Genomic DNA, 19,034 nt, shown 5'->3' with positions numbered 1-19,034 from the left:
CAGATGCTGCAGTGCCATGAAAGATGCCTGTCCTGTCTTCCAGCAGCTCGGCTCCAGAGGGGCCTGCTGGAGTGCTGGGGGGGAGGGGGGCTTTCTAGCTCCCCACGGCCTGTTCTTGGGCAAGCAGCTGTGCTCTGTGACTCTATCCATGCGCAGGGATTTCCAGCTCTCCGGGTGCCTCAGGGTCCTTGCTGACATTCCATCCTGAGTTCAGACCCCTGCAGTCTTTCCCTGTACTCCTGGCTCGGTCAGTCCATGCCAAACTTTGCCCTCTCTGCACTGATGGGAGGAGGGCCGGCTGCCTGCCGGGAACAGGGCAGGTGACTATCCCAGGGTGAGAACAATGGGGACAGGGCCACCTGCTTTGTTTTCTTTGTCCCTTCCAAGTGCGGACAGGGTTCCCAGGCCTGTGAAAGTCGGAAACCCAGACGTAACTGCTAAAAACCCTGCTGCTCCCTTTTGGCACAAGTCTGCTCCCAGGAGTTCTGGAGTTCGAGAGAGCGTGAGACCTTGCGGGTGGTGTCTCTGAGCTCCACAGAGGCTGCTGAGATAGGGCGGGGAGGGCAGCAGGGGAATCCCAAAGCTGGATGGGAAGATAGTCACAAACAGACCTTGGGTCCAGGGTAGCTGTTTTTGAAAATTGGTTGAGGGGATGGGGGGCTAGTTCAACCGTTAAAAATGCTTGCCATGCAAACACGAGAACCTGGGTTCACAGCCAGTGCCCAAATCCAGGTGCAGAAACATGTGTCTGTAATTCCAGCCCTCAGGAGGCACAGACAAATGGGTTCCTGGAGCCCTCTAGCTAGCCAGTCTAACTGAATCTGAGTTCCAGGTTCAGTGAGAGACCTTGCCTAGAAAAATGAAGGTGGAGAGGAGCTGAGGAAGATAGCAGAGGACAGTCTCTGGCCTTCCATATCGACACATGGGTGTAAGACTAACTGCTTCCCCTCCTCTATGTTAGGTACTGTCCAGGTCAAGAAGCCACAGCACAGTAATCTTCCTTTGTGGTTTCACTTTCTATAAATTTCTGATTACTTATGGTCAACTGTGGTCCAAAAGTATTCAACATAAAATTCCAGAAGTAATTCATGAACTTTAACTCACTTTCCTGAGTCACATGGTAGAATTTCGTGCCCTTTGCTACTTCCTGCCTAGGATGTGAATCATCCCCACTCTTCATCCAGTGTATCCACACTGTATCCCCTACCTACCCATTACTTACTTGTCACTATGCTGTGGCTCCCTGCTTCTTGGAGGATAAGTGGGTCCCCTAAAGCCTGCCATTTTCTACCTTGCCTCATGGGCTGCCTGGGTTTCTGGGCTTGGAGTATGAATCTGGTGTGAGGCACTGCAGGGCTACCATGGCCGTGTGTGGGGTGGAGCCTCGCCTGTACTCTGTGAGGTCTTCTATAGATGGTTGCTTTTTCAGTGGGTGGGCGCTGGACACTTTTCTTCAAGAATGAAACATGAGTATAGACAGGAAGGGCCTTCTCTCCGGTCTAAGAGAGTATGGGAAAAAGACAGAAAACTGGGCCTGGCAGTGGGGCTCCTGACCTGGGAGTATAGACAGGAAGGGCCTTCTCTCCGGTCTAAGAGAGTATAGGAAGAAGACAGAAAACTGTGGGCCTGGCAGTGGGGCTCCTGACCTGGGAGTAATAATTTTCCATGCTGAAAGCAATATATATTTTGAACATGCCAAAGAAGAGGAAGGGTAGGGTGAGGAAAGGCGCTAGTCTGGGCGGTAGAAAACTGGAATTTTAGGAGGTCATGGTCAGATCTTCTTTTGTAGAGAAGATGTAGTTAGAGAGGCTAAAGGTTCCTGGAAAGTCTCCAGGTCTTGGTAGAGAGGATGCTATGACATCTAGCCTGTTGAAACTGCAGCGACTGCTCCCCCAAGCCCCCCACCATCTGCCCCAAAGGAGACCTGCCCTTTCTTGGGTAAGACGAGACGTTGTGAGCTGGGCCTCCTGCTGGCACGGGGAGGAAGGTGGTACGACTGGACTCTTGATCTGAGCTGTGGCTGCCCTCTGAGACACACCCCAGTCACCCTGCGCTGGGGAGAAGGCAGTGAAGAAAATACCAGGAATTCCTCCCTGCCCTATGTTCTCCGCTCAGATAGAAAGATAGAAGGCCCTAGTTCTCCACTCCCACTCCCTGCACTAAAGGCAGCTGCAAAAGTTTTTCATTTGTTTTTAGTTTGCTTTGAAAGAAATGTGTTTTCTTGTTGGTTTGGTTTGGTGTGTCTGTTTTTGATAGCCCAGGCTGGCCATGAGCGTGTGATTCTCCCCTACCTCCTGGAGTGTCAGGATTGCAAGCGTGCATCACCGTGCCTCACTTTTGGGGACTTCCCCCCCCCCCCCCCCCCCCCGCAAAGTAACAGGGTTTCACTGTGTATCCATGGCGGCCCTGGAACTCACTCTGTAGACCAGGCTGGCCTCAAACTCACAGAGATCCGCCTGCCTTTGCCTCCCGAGTGCTGGGATTAAAGATGTTCACCACCACCTCCAGGTAACCTTTGGGAGAAATTTTAAAAATCTGCGAACAGGCTGGGCGGTGGTGGCCAGGGGAGGCAGTGGTACCACTAGCTCTTCCAAGATAGTTTTTGTATGTCCCCAGCCTCAGTGGGGATTATCAGATTGAGTGGGGGCCCACTGCTCAGCTGGGCATACTAACACTCCCCATTGACTCCTCACTTCCCACCCCGATTCCTAAACTGCTTTGAGGGATGAAGGATGGTTTGGGGTCTCCCTTCTTTGACCTATGCCTGTCTGTAGCTTTAAAAAAAAAAAAAAAAAGACAGTTGCTATACTCAGTAGGCTGAAACAACTGTGACTTCTGTGCAGAGAACTCCTCCATTCCTGTTGGGCCTGCTTCCCCCTGGCTTCTTGTCTGGAAGGGATCATATTAGAGACCAGTGGGCATGGACAGTGAGTGAGTGTGAGGTCAGTGGCAGGCAGACTTTTGTTGATTGTGACGCTGGGGACAGTTAGGAACTAAGTTCAGAGAAGTAGCCATCTGTCCCTGCTGGCCTTGACCTCACCTGTTTGCTTAGTTGGCTGGCTCACGGTGAGGATGACTCAAAACTAGAGGCAGCTGATAAGGTTCCCTTTTGAAGGATGGTGAGCCTTGGTTTCTCCCTGCCCAGCTATGGAGACACTGATTTCTTCTTGTGCCCCGAGGAAACTAAGAGATGAGAAGATAGAGGAAGAAAAAGGAAGAGACAGTTGCCACCTCTTCTCACAGACCCTGCCTTCTAGGCATAGGCTGAACTTCTCGCCCTGTCCAGGATTTGACACTTCTCCCAGTTTGTTTTTTTTTTTTTTGTGGGGGAGTGGCTTTTACTTGGATCTGACTTGTCTACAGCTCTTACTTTAGACAGAGAAAGACAGATGAGCCTGTCATGCTGATGACAGACACACTTGGCCAACTGGGTCCTGGATGCTCCTCGTGTGTTCAGAAAATATAGGCCTAGAGCAGCCAAGTAGTTTACCCAAGGCTGCTGGCCTTTGAGAGACCCTGTCCAGCTCACTCCCAAGTGAGATGACTCAGTCTGTCATCGCTACGGTGGACTGTCTGTGACTAGGGGTGAGTGTATGTGGAGCGAGGTGCTGGCAAGGAGTCAGTGAAGTGCCAGGTTGGTAGTAAATACATCAGTCTTCATTGACTTCTATATTCCTTCCTTTTCCTGGTCTTTCCATAGCCACCGCCTTTGTGAGGGTTTCCGGAGGTGTCAGGTGTCTTTCCTGCAGGAAGGACAATCTGGTCACCCCATGGGTATTCCCCTACCCATAGCTCACTCACTGCTTGCTCTGCTGTCTTGTAGCCTTTCCTTTGCTCTGTCTCTGCCCCCCCATCCCCTCTCCAGCTGACTCCTTTCCCTTCCCTTAGATTGGGGGAACCACTGTCCCTCAGTGAGAGGTTGTCATCAGTCTTCCCCACCCCAGTATTCAGCCTTATCCTGAACACCCTACCATTTCTGGGGCTTGCATCTCCCCTTTTATAATGGACAAAAATCTCTACTTTGTTGTAGATAAAATTGTTTAAAACGCAATTATAGCCGGGCATGATGGTGCAAGCCTTTAATCCTAGCACAGAGATGCAGGGGCCAGCCTGGTCTATATAGCAAATTCCAAGCCAGCCAGGGCCACACAATGAGTTCCTACCTAAAAGCAAAGCAAACTACTTTAGAACAATCCTCAAAGATGTTGGGTGTGTAGGCATCAGAAGACAAATGAACCCCATTCTGTATCCATACTCACTTAACAGTATTTAATTGTGCAGCTACATTATGCTAGGCAGAGCCTAAGCTCCAGGAATACAAAATCTCTCCCTTCTTGGGGCTTATACGGCAGGGGACCCGCCTTTTCTGGTGACATTTAATGTTGTCTTAGTTATTACCTGGGGTGATGTGTTATAAGCCTGGTGTCATCGTACCGAACAACTTAACACGTGTCCTGCCCACTCCCTCTGTACTATAATGGTACTACCTGGGTTCGAATCCCAGCTCCACCACTGACCTTGGGCTGGAGCCTGCTTCTCATCTTAACAATAGACTAATAGTGGTTCCTGCTTTTCAAGGCCTAGCCACTCACTGAACAAAGTGTTTTAAGTACTTTGATGAGCACCTGTCCCCATATGTGCCCAAATATCAACATAAGAGTGACACAGTTAGGAGATGGTGTCTGGAGGAGCCACCGAGAGGAGACTGAATGGTTTCAGCATCTGCAGTCTGGGCAGGTGAGGTGGCTTTCCAGGCCAGTGGGACCATGCGAACGTGGGAAGGGATCCAGCAGCAGCCAAGGAGAGTGCAAAGATTCTGGTTCTTACTTGGAGAGCACCATAGGTTGTAGTTCTGCAGGGGCAAGAAGAGAGGCCAGTTACTTGGGTTGTATCTTACACAGTAGAGGAGGGTTCTATGTTTGGGAAGCCATAGTGGCCATAGGAGTTGCAGGCAAGACTGCATAACTGCATGGTTGCTGGTTAGATGGATGTGGCTCATGCCTTAGCCACAGTTTCCCCTGCCCTATGCAAAGAAACGTCCTAAACTGTGTGATGGTGTGCATGGCTGGTGTCCGTAATTCATAGTCGGGGCATAGATGTTGGCTTACTGGAGGCCTGGATGGGAGTGGCCGCGCTGGGTTTAGGGCACTGTTTTTTCGGCTGATGGGAAGGAGTGGAACTGTGCATAGTCCTTCCTGCATCCTCTGTTGGGGATGGGATTAGGATCATCGTGACTAGAACCCTGGGTTCTAGTCCCAGCCTTGTAGCTTTTAGTACCACGACCTCTGGTTACTACTTCCTTGCTGTCTCAGCCTTGGTTTCTCATTTGCAATGTGGAAAAAATGATAGTGTCTTTCCCAGCAGAATTCTGTCCTCATTAAATGAGCTAAAAGGCATGTAAAATGCTGAGCACAACCTTTGGCATGTAGTAAGACCTCAATAAATCACACTGGCTTTATGATGAAGGTGACAAGTGGGGAACTCAATTCCGTCTCCAAACAGGAGCCTGGCCTGGATTGTGCAGGCTCAGCCCCTTCTCTCTATCGTCCTCCAGGCTTAGGCGGAAAATGAAAATATTGTCTCTTGTGAATTTAGGAGCCAAGTTAAAGAGTATTGCGAATGGACAGGGGCCACCTCCTCCGGCGAAAGCTGTTTCCCTAACCCTGAGAACAGGACGCCTTGTCTAACAGGGTTTGTCTGACTCCCCCATGGCCCTCCCCTGACCCAGGGATGACCTCCATCCTGGGTCAGCCCTTCTGTTCTGGGAGACTGGTTCAGGCCTTCTCCTTACCCCGTGGAATCCCAGCCATGGCCAGCCATGTGTCTCCACCAGAACCGTGGCTCTGCACAGTGGGAACATGGGTAGCTGGCCCTCCCCAAGTTCACATCTAGACTCAGCTCTGTGCCAAGTGATGACTGGCAGAATTGGGAAGAGTCAGGCGGGTGCTCTATGTGTCAAAGTCCAAGCAAATGGGTGTCTGGTCACAGCAACACTCTGTCCCATTCTGTGATCATCCCCTCCCCACCCCCATCTTTGTTCCAGCTTTGGCACGGAGCCATGCAGATTCCAAACCAGCCACATTTGAGAAGGGTGCATAGAGAAGTAACAGAGAGGGGGCACTGGAGAGCCCCAGGTCTGTTAAAGCAGTGGAGGGAGGGAAGCTTGGAGTTGCCACAGATTCTAAACACAGATGTCCAAGTCTTTACCTTGTGTGCCCATCTACTCCTTTTGCCACCCTTCTACAGCACAGTGTCTTCCCACCATTGCAAGGCTTCATGAAGGTTAATGGGGTTAGGGACTCTGAGTCAGAAGAGGCCTACCTTCCATATCTTCCATATCTGTCCTTGGTAGATGACTCAGGAGAACTCAGGCAAGTCACAGGGAAAGCAGGTGAGCCGTGGCTCTTGTTAACCCAGGGAGGGAGAGGCTGAAGCTGCAAGTTCTTATTCAGAAAGACTTACCACCAGTGGGGTGAGGGCAGGAAGGCCAGCATTGCCATTCTTCATGTCTTCTTCCTGTATTCTTCAACTCTGTGTTGGGTGGCTGTTTAGTTCTTTCTCAAGACTTCGAAATCCCAGGTGGCCTTTGAGTGGGGAGGCATCTTGGGTAGGGCTGTCCGTGAATCCTGAAGCCTGCCGTCCGTGTCATGACAGCCTCATCTCTGTCAGCCATGAGAGAAGACCTGTGAGAAGACAGATCCTGTCTGTTGACAACTGTATCCCCCTCCTGACATGCAATGCACCCCGGGAAGACCGTCTCTCAACCTTCCAGAAAGCAGAGCTTTCTTCATATGTGTGTGTGTGTGTGTGTGTGTGTGTGTAATTCCCTGGTGGACTTCTCAGTACCAGGAGCTGATAACTGCAGCGGCAGATTGTTCTGCAAAAGCTTCCCTGGTGGCTCTTCTCAACTGTCAGCTCTTGGTTACATGATGTGTGTAGTCTAGCACAGAGTGGAACTGACCCTGAAACGCAATGAACTTGGTATCTCCAACCCTGGGTAGATAATCCATTTCGGGGTTTACTTTTCACCCTGGTGTTTGCTGATCTGTGGTCAGCTGAGACCAGGGACTCTCCCCTTTGTCCTATGCTAACTTTTTCAGTTTTTTTTTTCTTTTTCGCACATATGTATGTGTGGTGGTGGTATATGAATGTACGTGTAGAAGCCAGAGTTCTGCACTGAGTGTCTTTCTCTGTCTCTGCCTCATTGTTTGAGACAGGGTCAATTAATGGACCTGGAACTTACTGTTTCAGCTAGACTGGAACAACAGCCCCCACCCCCCACCTGGCAAACACAGAACCATCACTCCAGTCCTCTCCACTTCTCCACTGGCCTTTTCTGATTCAAAGTGTGAAGACTGAAAATAAACTCATTTTGTATTAATTCTGACTGTGGTATTGTGGTCATCTTCCCTTTCTGCACTGGTTCTTAATTTTGCATCTTCCGCCCAAGGGAGTGGTAAGTTGTTGATGACTTGGCTGTGCCATTGAGTAAATGAAAGGAACCATTGTAGAGGCCAGGCCTTGGCATGACCCTGGGGTCCTCTGTTGGCTGGTGATGAGAGTCCTGTTTAGGGATGTTGAGCTGCCTGTGAATGGGCTGAGACACTCTTCCTCTCTCCAGTTTGCACTGTTGAAGGTGATTGCAGATCAATCGCCTTGCTGGCTCTGGAGCCTTACACATGACATCGAGGCTCTGCACCCTTCAGTGAAGGAAGTGTACTCAACTTCTTCCAAATGTTCAGATCTCCCAGAAGGTTTCAGGAGTCAGAGTTGGTGGTACACACTTGGAAGCCCAGCATTCAGGAGACTGAAGTAGGAAAACTGAGTTTGAGATCAGCCTGGGCTTCATAGAGAGATGGTTTCAAAAACAAAATATCTAGAATTTACCCTTTTTTCTTTTTGTAAACACACAGACAGCTTGCTTTCTGACATCTTTCAATGGGAATGATCAGAGGTGGTAACCCAATGTCATTTTAGATCCAAATCAAAGGCATTCTATTGATTGATTTGCTTGTTTGGGTTTTTGTTTGTTTGTTTGTTCGAGATAGGGTATTATTATATAACTCTAACTAGTCTGGAACTTGTGATATAGATCAGGCTGGCCTCAAACTCAGAAACCCACCTCCCTTTATTTCCTGAGTGCTATTATTTATTTATCTAAACCTAATTTTTATAAATTTTAATTCTATGTATGTGTGTGCATTTGGGTATGTGCAAATGCATGAAGGTGCCCCTGGAGGCCAAAAACACTGGATCTCCCTGAATCTGGTGTTACAGGCAGATGTGAGCAGCCTGATGTGAGGACTGGGAACCAAACTTGGATCCTCCGTGAGTAGACGTGCTGTTAACTTCTGAGCCCTCTCTCTAGCTCCTTGCTTATTTGTTTTTGAGACAGAGTCTCTACCGTAGGCTGGCTTTAAGCTCCTAATGCTGCTTCCACCTTCCAAGTGCTGGGATGGCAAGTGTGCCACCTGGGCAAGGTGAGCACTCTACAGTCAAGTCACACCCCCATTCCTGCACACTTTGTTTTATTTCGGGCTGTCTGGCTTAAGATTTCTATCTGAGGTAACAGGTGGGGGCTGAAATGGCTCTGCCTTTTTTCCTCATCTGTTTAATGTCAACACGTGGGGCTCTAGAATTTCCTCATTCTCTTGTTCAGATAGATTTTTAAAGTTAAAAATTGGATGCTGAGGTATGGCTTGTTACCAGAGCTATCTTCCAGCAGGTGTGAGCCCCTGGGCTCAATCCCCCAGAATTGAAGAAAGAACCTGTTGGATGGTCCTACAGGTCTGTTAGCATCTAAGATGCCCTTATATATAGACTGCTTACACCTCCAAGTGCCCTGGGTAATGTCACTGTGAGAGCCCCTGTTTGCCATGTCTCCTAGGCTTGGGAATGACAGTGGGAGGTAGAACAGCAAGCGGCCTGTGGTCTGATGGGGTGTCGGGCAGGCATGTCATCATGGAAAATTCTTCACTGAGTACGCAGATCCATTTACACGGCCTCTGCTGCTTCTGCAAACCGTGCATTCCTTCGAAGCCATCCATGCGTTCCCTCCTTCCCTCCAAACCTCAGTCATGCTTCGGGCGGCTTAGAAATGATGGCTTCTCCACTTTGCCTTTGTTTCCAGCTCTCGCTGTTCCCTGCTGTCCTTGGCTTGGATTTTATAGGAAATTTGACTGAGTTTCTGGTCTCTAGTCTGATGGGTCAACCCTGGGGCTGACCTTGAATGACAGAACTTGAAACCCCCCATTCCCCATAAAGGACTCTCGGGTGCCAGCTCTGGCAGCTGGTACAGCTCCATGGGTTGGATGAGAACTGAGTGATGGGCAGAGCGGAAGTTTGGAGTAAGGCGGATAGAGGTTTGTGGAGCAGGTGAGGTGCTTTGAGAATGCCTGTCCTGGGGCCCCCTGCCTACTGGGACTCTGTGGGACTGGTAACACAGTTTTGATCACCTTGAAGGGTACTCAGCACCAGTTTATCTGTCTCTGCCCCAACAGTTGCTTATCCCAGGGCAGAGAGAAGAAAGGATCTTCGGGGAAGGTCACGTGAGCATCATCCCCGCCCCCCCCCCCCCCCCGTGTGTGTGTGTGTGTGTGTGTGTGTGTGTGTGTGTGTGTGTGTAGGGGGAAGGATGGTTAGCTGGTTTGCATATCCCCAAGGACAAGGACACACATCGTTGGCCAAGAGCTGAACTCAGTGGCTGTCCCACAGGGAAAACGGTTGGAGTTCCTTCCCAGGCCATAGAGGACTTAGGTATAGGAGACTTCCAAGGCAATTGCATTGCATACGGAGCTCTTGGAGTTCAGTCCTGGGACCAGCACCACCAGGGAACTCTTTCGAAAAGCCCTCTTCCTGGCAGCCTGTGGTAAAAGCTTTCTTAGCTTTGTGGGTGATTTGGAAACACGTTTCTGTCAAATTTTGGAGCCAAGTGCCTAGTTCACATCTCTCCCTAGCTACGTGGACCTGGGTAGATCATTCAACCTTCCTTGTCCTCTCTATAAAGTGTTTCAGCTGTACAGCAACGGCACTGCTAGGAACTTTGATATTGGTTAAGTGACGATACTCTGAGGTGTGTTGTTGCTGGGTCTCAGATAGCCTAGGCTGACTTCAAAGGATGGTCTTGATCCTGATAGTTCATTCCCTTCTTTTTTGTTTTTTTGAGACAGGGTTTCTCTGTGTAGTCCTGGCTGTCCTGGAACTCGCTCTGTAGACCAGGCTGGCCTTGAACTCAGAGATCTGCCTGCCTCTGTCCCGAGTGCTGGGATTAAAGGCGTGCGCCACCACTGCCGGCTCCTCCTGCTCCCTCTTCAGTATCAGCTTTTATAAGAGTGTGCCACGGTGCCAGGTTTATGCTGTGCTGGGAATGGAGCTCAGAGTATGTATGCATGCCAGGCAAGGAGGACTCTCACTGAGCTGCCTCTCTAGCACCCAGAAATCATTTCAGCCCTGACCTTCCCCGTGTTTTTTTGTTTATTTTTAGGTGGTGTCTGATGCTGCAGATCAGGGTGTGGCCATTACAGGTAACCAGACTTTCAACAACTGGAACTGGCCTAATGCGATGATTTTTGCAGCCACGGTCATCACCACCATTGGTGAGTCCCCTTAGACCTTCAGTATACCCATGTCCACATCCTCACTCCTCAGAACCTCGGAGGAATCCAGCTTAGGTGACTGAAGCCATGTTGGCTATCAAGTACACACACAGTTTTACCCTGTCCTGATTAGGAAGGACTTAGGAAGTCCTGGGTAATTGGTTATACCTGTACAACTACTTCCATAGGTCCTGATTTGAACTTGGTATTTGTATTATTTCTGCATATGTATGTATGCGTAGTGTGTGCATGCATGTGAGTGCATGTGTGTTTGTATGTGTGGGAGTCCAAGGTTGACATTGGCATCTTCTTTGATTGCTCTCTATGTATTAAGGCATGGTCTCTACCAAACCAAAAGTTCACCATTTGGCTAATCTAGCTAGTCACTTTGCTCCAGGGATCCCATGTCTTTGCCACCTGTGTGCTGGGATGTTATAGGCAGGCCACCACACCCACCCAGCCCTTACTTGGATTCTGAATTCTGCTGGGTCTCTTTAGGTAGCAATATTGGCATGGTCCGGTGGCCAGAGCCACACAGGTTAGCTAGACTGCTCACCGCCCAAAGCTCCAATATTATCTGACTATGTGGCTGGCCACTCTAGAAGTCAGTGGCTTAAAGCAGTTACAGTCTTCCACCTTTGGGGGGTTGGCTAGTTTCAGCTGACAGTTATTGTGTGGGCTCTCCAGTATATGGCAATCAAATAGTGACTGCCCCACCGGCCTGGAGTTCATGCTGTCTTCTCCGACCCATTGTTTGACTGTTGGCTGAGGCTGGACACTTAGGGCCTCTGCATGTGGCTCTGCAGCTAGACTCTAAAGGAAGAATCTCTGAAGTGCCTAAAGGCAGGAAGTAGCAGTGGGCTTTTCCAGCCTCAGCTGCCATATCATTTCTTCCTCTCTGGCCAACCAAGTCACTGATACTCAGATTCATAGACTCTGCTCCTTGACATGAGCATTTGCATAAAGGCAGAGGGATTAGGAGTGGCCCTCTTTGGAGTCTGTTCTCCACACTGCTTCTTGGTGTCTAATCATTGAAGGCAGGCCATCTCTGTCTCATTTGCATAACAGTACCAAAAGAGCCAGTGGAGTACCTAATGATGGTGGGCCTAGTGCCTGTCCACAGGGAGCTCCCAGGATAATAGAGGACACAAAGCCCTTAGTGTAGAAATAGTTGTAAAAATGACCAGGGTCAGAGCTTGATCAAGGGAAATAGTGCATAAATATCTATGTTACTAGAACAGGATCAGGTTATCTTAAAGTGTGTATCCTTCTGAAGCTGGTGTGGGGCCTGGGAGTGCATGCACGCAGGAGACAAGAACCCAGCTGTGGTGGTGGTGGTGGTGGTGGTGTGTGTGTGTAGGTGCATGCACGCAGGAGGCAAGAACCCAGCTGTGGTGGTGGTGGTGGTGTGTGTGTGTGTAGGTACATGCACGCAGGAGGCAAGAACCCAGCTGTGGTTCCATAATCATGGCTGTGATGTGTCCCTTACTTGACTCTATCTTCCCTCAGGTTATGGCAATGTGGCTCCCAAGACCCCAGCTGGGCGCCTCTTCTGTGTCTTCTATGGTCTCTTTGGGGTGCCGCTGTGCTTGACATGGATCAGTGCCCTGGGCAAGTTCTTCGGGGGACGTGCCAAGAGGCTGGGCCAGTTTCTTACGAGGAGAGGAGTGAGCCTGGTATGTCTCAAACCCTAGATACAGTTAAGGGGAGGAAGGTGTTGGTACAGAAGACGGCCGTCCTGTTGGGTCTGCTGGAGCACCTTGGGCTCTGTGTCCCAGCCGGGATCCTAGAGTCTTTCCCATGGCTGACATGCTTTCCCATCACTCCACCAGCGGAAGGCTCAGATCACATGCACAGCCATCTTCATCGTGTGGGGCGTCCTGGTCCACCTGGTGATCCCGCCCTTTGTGTTCATGGTGACAGAAGAATGGAACTATATCGAGGGCCTCTACTATTCCTTCATCACCATCTCCACCATTGGCTTTGGGGATTTTGTGGCTGGTGAGTCCCTGCCTCCTTCCCCCGACCTCTGCCACATCCCCATCTCCAGTTTCAGTCTGACAACGGTACCTTATAAGTATCCTTATCTCTCTCCTGCCCTGCCCCCCCCCCCCCGCCAGCACAGGCACGTGTGTGCACGCACACACACACACAAGCCACAGCTGGATTCTTGCCTTCTGCATGTATGCAACCACACACACACACCACCAGCTGAACCAGGGTGGCTCCCAGACAAGGGAGGCCTTCTCCCCACTGCCCTGCCCCCTCAGCCTTGCCCTCCTCCTCTGCTTAATCCCCACAGGCAGTGAAGAGGTTCTTTGTCCCCTTTGTGGGAGGGTTTGCGCCTGTCCCAGCCACCCATGCTCAGTTCCTTGTGCCTATGTCCTGCACAGCCTCCTGATTCCTAATTATGTCAGTCTGTGCCCCTCCCTCTTGACCTCCACCTCTGCTCCCAGAGGTCATGGCGCCAGCTGCTTTACCCAGAGGGCAAGTGGAGGTCATGCCTGTGCCCCATTTTGTGTGGAATGCTGCGAGGGGGCAGCTGAGTGGGTGGAGGGAACAAGACGCTTGCTACAGTGAACACTTCTGACCCCAGCTTCCTGGGACCCGCCTGCTGTCTGAACACAAAGTTACAGGCACAACCCTATCATTGTTTAGTTCAGGGCCCCAGAGCCTGCTGAGGATGAGCCTGTGGTACCTTTAGCCATGCTTCTGAGCTCCAGTGAGACACTAGACCCATCCTCCTTTCTTTAGTGGTCCGTAAGAAAAGTTACACACTTGAATCTGCTTTGGTTCCTGGGCGCTGAGAGTAGAAATCAGCCATGTGAGGTTGGGGCTGAATTGCTGCCATTATCCGACTCCACTTGTAATCAGAAGCCCTGTGCAAGATTGCCTTCAGATCAGGGTGCCTCCTCAGTCAGGGGCTCTAGCTCCTGCTCCAGGAAAGACCCTAATAAGGGCTGGAGGTTGAGGTTGCCTCTTCTAGGCCCTTCAGTTCAGTTACTTCCCTCTTTAGAAGGCAGGATGCAGGTCAAGCTAGCTGCTAATAGAAAGTCACAAAGACTGTGGCGCATGTGGTGGTCAGGGGACAGTTTCAGGAGTTGGTTCTCTCCTTCTACCAAGTGTCCTGGGGTGCAAACTCGGGTCCTCAGGGAAGCACTTTTACCCAATGAGCCACGTCCCCTGACCATTGAAGGGAATCCTGACTAATTCTAGAAGAAAGGTGAACCTCTGGAGCCGTGAGGTGAAGGTGTTGCAGAGGAGTGTGCAGAATGGTGGAGCTGTCCAGGCCAATCAATCAAAGAGCTACCCTGACAGAGCAGAGATAGGGAGGCTGACTCCACCTTGGAGGAGGGTAAAGATGGTTTGGAGTGGTTCTTGCCAGGTCAGTGCTTCCTGGGTCATCTTGACCCAACCATCAGCATCATTCACAGTAAATCAGTTAGTCCCTCACCATCTAAGGCTGCCAGCACCCCCAATGTTGAGTTTCCATTCTGTTTTTAACTGAGTTGAGATGTGCTCCCTGGCTGGGAGGAGCAGAAAAATGCATATGCGTGAGCTGGTTAGTTAACAGTCGCCCCAAGAGCCCCTTTAACTCCCCTCAACTCAAAAGTAGCCTCAGTTCCGACTTTTTGCAATTAGAGAAACTGGGGTTTAGAGTTGGGCTGTACTGGAACCACAGTCCTTCAGGAAGGAGATAGATGACGTAGTCTAGGCCTCTGTTGTGCACGTATGCCTGTGTGCACACTCAAGTGTGCCATTTGCTCAGAAGCCCTCCGATCTTGGGTCTTTTGAGACAGAATCTCATTAGCCTGGAGTTCATCTGTTAGACTCGGTGATTGGCCAGTCAGCCTCAGGGCCCTGCCTGGTGTCACAGCTGTGCTCCTTTACACCTGGCCTTTCACGTGGATTCTTTAAAAAAAAAAGCAAAAACTAAATGAATGAATAATTAAAAAAAAATACAGGGGGATTTTGCCTGTATGTATGTCTGTGTGCCTGACACCTGAAGAGGCCAGAAGAGAGTGTCAGAGCCCCTGGAACTAGAGTTACAAATGGTTGTAAGCAGCTCTGTTGGTGCTGGGAATTGAACATGGGTCCTCTAAGAGGACAACCAGCGCTCTTGTGCATACGTGGATTCTGATGTTGGAGCTCGGGTCCTTCTGGGCTGTCTCCCCAGGTCTTGTCTTTGACACTGTGCTTTGTGTGGTTTACTAGGACAGCACGGCGTCAGCCATTTTGGTAGGCTTCTGCTGACTCTGGGCTTCCTGTCTTCACAGGTGTGAATCCCAGTGCCAACTACCATGCCCTGTACCGCTACTTTGTGGAACTTTGGATCTACCTGGGATTGGCCTGGCTGTCCCTCTTTGTCAACTGGAAGGTCAGCATGTTTGTGGAAGTGCACAAAGCCATTAAGAAGAGGCGGCGGAGGCGAAAGGAATCTTTTGAGAGCTCCCCACACTCCCGGAAGGCCCTGCAGATGGCTGGAAGTACAGCCTCCAAAGACGTCAACATCTTTAGCTTCCTCTCCAAAAAAGAGGAGACCTACAATGACCTCATCAAACAGATTGGGAAGAAGGCAATGAAAACAAGTGGGGAGAGGGTTCCAGGATCTGGACATGGGCTGGGACCTCAAGGGGATGGACTATCTGACATCCCTGCATCCCTGGTACCTTTGGTGGTCTATTCCAAAAACCGAGTGCCCAGCTTAGAAGAGGTATCTCAGACTCTCAGAAGCAAAGGGCATGTGTCGAGGCCAGTTGGTGTGGAGGCTGAAGCGCAGGCTCCCAAAGATGGCTACCCAGGCTCTGAAGTATTTATTAACCAACTGGACCGTATCACTGAGGAGGCTGAGCCATGGGAAGCCCTGGACTATCATCCGCTCATCTTCCAAAATGCCAACATTACCTTTGAAAATGAGGAAACAGGCTTCTCAGATGAGGAAACCTCCAAGTCTTCCATGGAGGACAATTTGGCCTCAAAGGAGCAGCCTCAGCAAGAGGCTGTGCCTGAGGCACCCTTGAGCACGGGTGAATTCCCTTCATCAGATGAGTCCACCTTCACCAGCACCGAGTCAGAGCTCTCTGTGCCTTATGAGCAGCTGATGAACGAGTACAATAAGACAGATAGCCCTAGAGGCACGTGAGGCAGGCCAGGCTCCCCGCCTGCTCTCCAGTGGCTTCTTCCCCTCACCTGGGTTGTCCTGTGATGGCCAGATCCCTGGGGAGAGGGCCCTGGAAATGAGATGGGGAGCCAGGGCCCTGCTTTTCCAGCTGGTTGCTTGCTTCCATGGGATGTGGTGTCGGCCCAGGACAGGCCTCCATTCTACAGCCCCCATGGGGAGGCTGCTGTCCTGGGCCTGCCTTGTAGGTAGGTATATCTGCTGACTCGAGGCATGTAGGCTATAGCACTCACCCTGGAGGTCCTATGTCTGTTGGTTAAGTCTTCCCCCGTTGTTTGGTTGACTGTCACACGGTTCTCTGAGTTCACCAGTATTAACGAGCACCTCCTGCGTGCTAGGCACTGAGCTAGGCATTTGGAAGGAGGAGCTTGTAAGACCCAGAGTTGTCATGTTGAGTCTTCTGGGGAGGCACAGGTATGATGGGGTTTGGTAGTAGCAGGACCCATCTGTTCATCCACTCACTGCTCTGCCCAGCAAGCCCTTTACTGCAAACCTCAGGGCAGGGGCTGTGTGTGTGTGTGTGTGTGTTGGGGGGGGGGGGGGTCCACTATCTGTCCCAGAGCCTTGTCCCGTCTCAGATTCCCTTTGTAAGCAACAGCAATGCTGTACCCTGGGGGTGCAGGAGAAAGATGGGTGACTATGGAAATTAGTACTCCGGGCATGGTCAGGGAGCTTAGATGTGAAGTCCAGGTCCCTCAGCCCCTTCCTGATGGAAGTACAAGTCCCAGCCCCAGTCTGGGCACCCACACTCCCAACCCACCATCTCATTCCCTGAGGATTCCCTCACTGCCTCTCCCCCTCACCCCTCTTTTAGTGGGTCCTATGGGGTGAGGCCACATCTTGGCTTACAGAACTGTGAATTGAGCTCCCTTCTTAAACCACTGTGTGGTGGTAGTGTGTGTGGGGTGCCAGTGGGTGTGTGTGCGTGCATTTGGGCTGGGGAAAAAAGAAAATGTGAATTTTACTGGACCAGATATTCCTGGTGAGGTCTGGAAACTAGCTGCTGTATAAGTCCTTGATGCTCAACCTCCAGCTAGCCTGCTCTGGCCTAAATGGTTTTTGTTATTAATATTTCTTAATGAATTGTTCTTTTTATACCCAGAATCTGTCATTGACTTCAGAGCCAATAAAGAACAGGGTCCCTGCAAAGTGGGATGGATGTCTGTAGAGGGCACTCTGTTGTCCTTCCAACTCAGCTTGTTCATTTGTGGTAATGCCAGTCAAGGCCTTATGCAGAGCTGGGGGGGGGGGTGGACAACACCACTGCAGGTCACTGGGTGCTGGGGGCAGGAGATAATAACCTGCCTCAGCCCCTTCCCTTACCATGTATATTCTACCGAGGGGCATATAGGGCCAGAGCCCCATACATGATGTCAGTGAGAGGTGTGTGTTCATACCTCCACCATTCTCTAAGCGGTTGTAGAGGCCACATTGGCTTCAGGGTGGGAGGGACAGCCTGGCTCCTGTGAACAGTGTCCTAAGATGAATGTCCTGGAGCCACACTAACCACACTGTATACATGTCCTGGTGGTGAAGGCAGATGTAATTTATTTTAACATTTTTACAATAAAACACATGAACAAGCCCACTTACTGTGTGGTGTATGGGGCTGGGAGCAGGGTGGGGTGGGTGGGATGGGCCGGAAGACTCTGACAGTCTGATGTCAGACCTAGGACAATCTGATGTCTGTCAGTAGGTCAGAAGGATTGTTGTAGAGCAAAGGGTGCGGCCATCAAGAACTCAGGCTAGAGCATCAGGAGCACGGCCGAGGAGATAATCTGTTCTATCTGCTGCCGTCACAAATATCCTGCCCCAAAGCAATCTGAGAAAAAGTTTGGTTTACACACTTCCAGGCCATAGTCCATCATCAACAGAAGCTGGGCTAAAAACTTGGAGGCAGGAGCCATGGAAGAACATCATTTGTTGGCTTCACTTATACCTCACACTTAGCTGGGTTTCTTATACAGTCCAGAACCACCGAGGGATGGCTCTACCTACAGTGGGTTGAGCTCTCCTTCATGAATTATAATCAAAACAGTCCTCCACAGCTGTGCCCACAGGCCAATCTGATCTAGGCAATTCCTCAGTGGAAGCTCTCCTTTCAGATAGTGTCAAGTTGACAAGGCTCATCAGGACTGGTAAGGATGGTGGTAGCCAAGTCTGCCCCTCACTAGCTTCCAGATAACCTTTCCAGATTTAACACCCAACAAAGCACAAAGGACAAACCTTCACCTTGCAGTGGTTCAGTCCTAAAAGTGAATGGAGCAGGAAGCAGACAGGTGTTTGAGGCACAGTTGTGTAAACATTAGTAAAAATGGGGAGGTTGGCTTTGAACCCAGGCAGCACAGTTCCTGGCCTGTCCACAGCCATTGTGATGGGATGAGAAGATGGCTCATAGGTTTGTGGTAGGTCTGACATCACTGAAAGGACCTCCCACCACCAGGAGGTGAATCAGGACTTTTCCAACTCAAGGAGTGTGCATATAGCCAGGGCACTGTTTTTTTTTTATTTGTTTGTTTGTTTGAGAGATTACTCACAGGTAGAAACATTTGCCAGGTGGCCCTGACTGCAGTTTGATCCCCAGAGTACAGTTTAAAAAGCCAACTTTTAAAGGCTGGAGTCTAATTCTAACCCTAGCATCCTACTGGGATGGGAGCTGGAGACGGGAGAATCTGATGGAAGCTCCTATGCACAGCACAGTGGCAGAAATAGTGAGACCCTGCCTCAAACACTAGGGTGGAAGTGTTGGGGACTGTGGACCCCCAGACCCTGAATTTCTTGTAAACAACTTGTTTTCCTCTGCTCTGAGCAGTCTGCAGCTCAGAGCACAAGACCCTGATGGCAGGGGAGTGGATTCTGATGAGTCTGCAGCTCAAAGATCCCGAGAGCTGGGGTGTGGCCAGAGCCCTACATAAGCTGCTCCTGAGCACCTTAAGGTGGGCATTCTTGTGTCTAGGATGTTCCCATGGCCCCATCTGTCTGTCTCTGTCTGTGTGTGTGTGCATGATTTTAACTTTTCAGCCTAGTTCCCGTAGCGCCAAGTGAGTAGAGCACAGAACGGAACCGGTGTGGTTTTACATGGAAGAAGAGAACTACTCTGGAGAAGTCCTGACCAATCTGTACATACATGCTCACTTTCATAAACACACACAAATCTTAAAAAATTCACCAGGTTTGGGTGGTGGTCACATAGGACTTTAATCCCAGCACTCAGAGGCAGGCGAATTTCTTAAGTTCCAAGGCCAGCCTGGTCTTCAGAG

General features: G+C 50.4%; 1 protein-coding gene and 1 long non-coding RNA gene across 3 annotated transcripts in view; one reads left to right on the top strand and one right to left on the bottom strand.

Moving 5' to 3' along the window:
• Positions 1-17,355, top strand: part of Kcnk5 (potassium two pore domain channel subfamily K member 5) — a 41,809-nt gene extending 24,454 nt beyond the window's left edge. Inside the window, exons 1-6 of one of the 2 annotated variants that reach the window (XM_041638974.1) lie at positions 8,920-9,375; positions 9,501-9,543; positions 10,484-10,595; positions 12,105-12,271; positions 12,428-12,596; positions 14,873-17,355. In XM_041638974.1, coding sequence (XP_041494908.1) covers positions 9,326-9,375; positions 9,501-9,543; positions 10,484-10,595; positions 12,105-12,271; positions 12,428-12,596; positions 14,873-15,738 — 1,407 coding nt within the window. In that variant the 5' untranslated portion in view covers positions 8,920-9,325 and the 3' untranslated portion in view covers positions 15,739-17,355. Of the gene's footprint in view, positions 1-8,919; positions 9,376-9,500; positions 9,544-10,483; positions 10,596-12,104; positions 12,272-12,427; positions 12,597-14,872 lie in introns of those variants that run through there. The other variant, XM_041638973.1, reaches the window with a different exon arrangement.
• Positions 4,073-7,045, bottom strand: LOC121438638. Its single transcript, XR_005973102.1, has 3 exons — positions 6,847-7,045; positions 6,463-6,683; positions 4,073-4,852 (listed from the first exon to the last, which is right to left on the bottom strand). It is a non-coding gene; the product is annotated as an uncharacterized LOC121438638 (long non-coding RNA).
• Positions 17,356-19,034: the final 1,679 nt, after the last annotated feature.

Source organism: Microtus oregoni, unplaced genomic scaffold (assembly GCF_018167655.1).
Source record: "Microtus oregoni isolate MIOR12 unplaced genomic scaffold, Mior012 000056F_ref0000123, whole genome shotgun sequence".
NCBI lineage: Eukaryota > Metazoa > Chordata > Mammalia > Rodentia > Cricetidae > Microtus > Microtus oregoni.
This window is presented reverse-complemented; position numbering and strand designations above follow the sequence as displayed.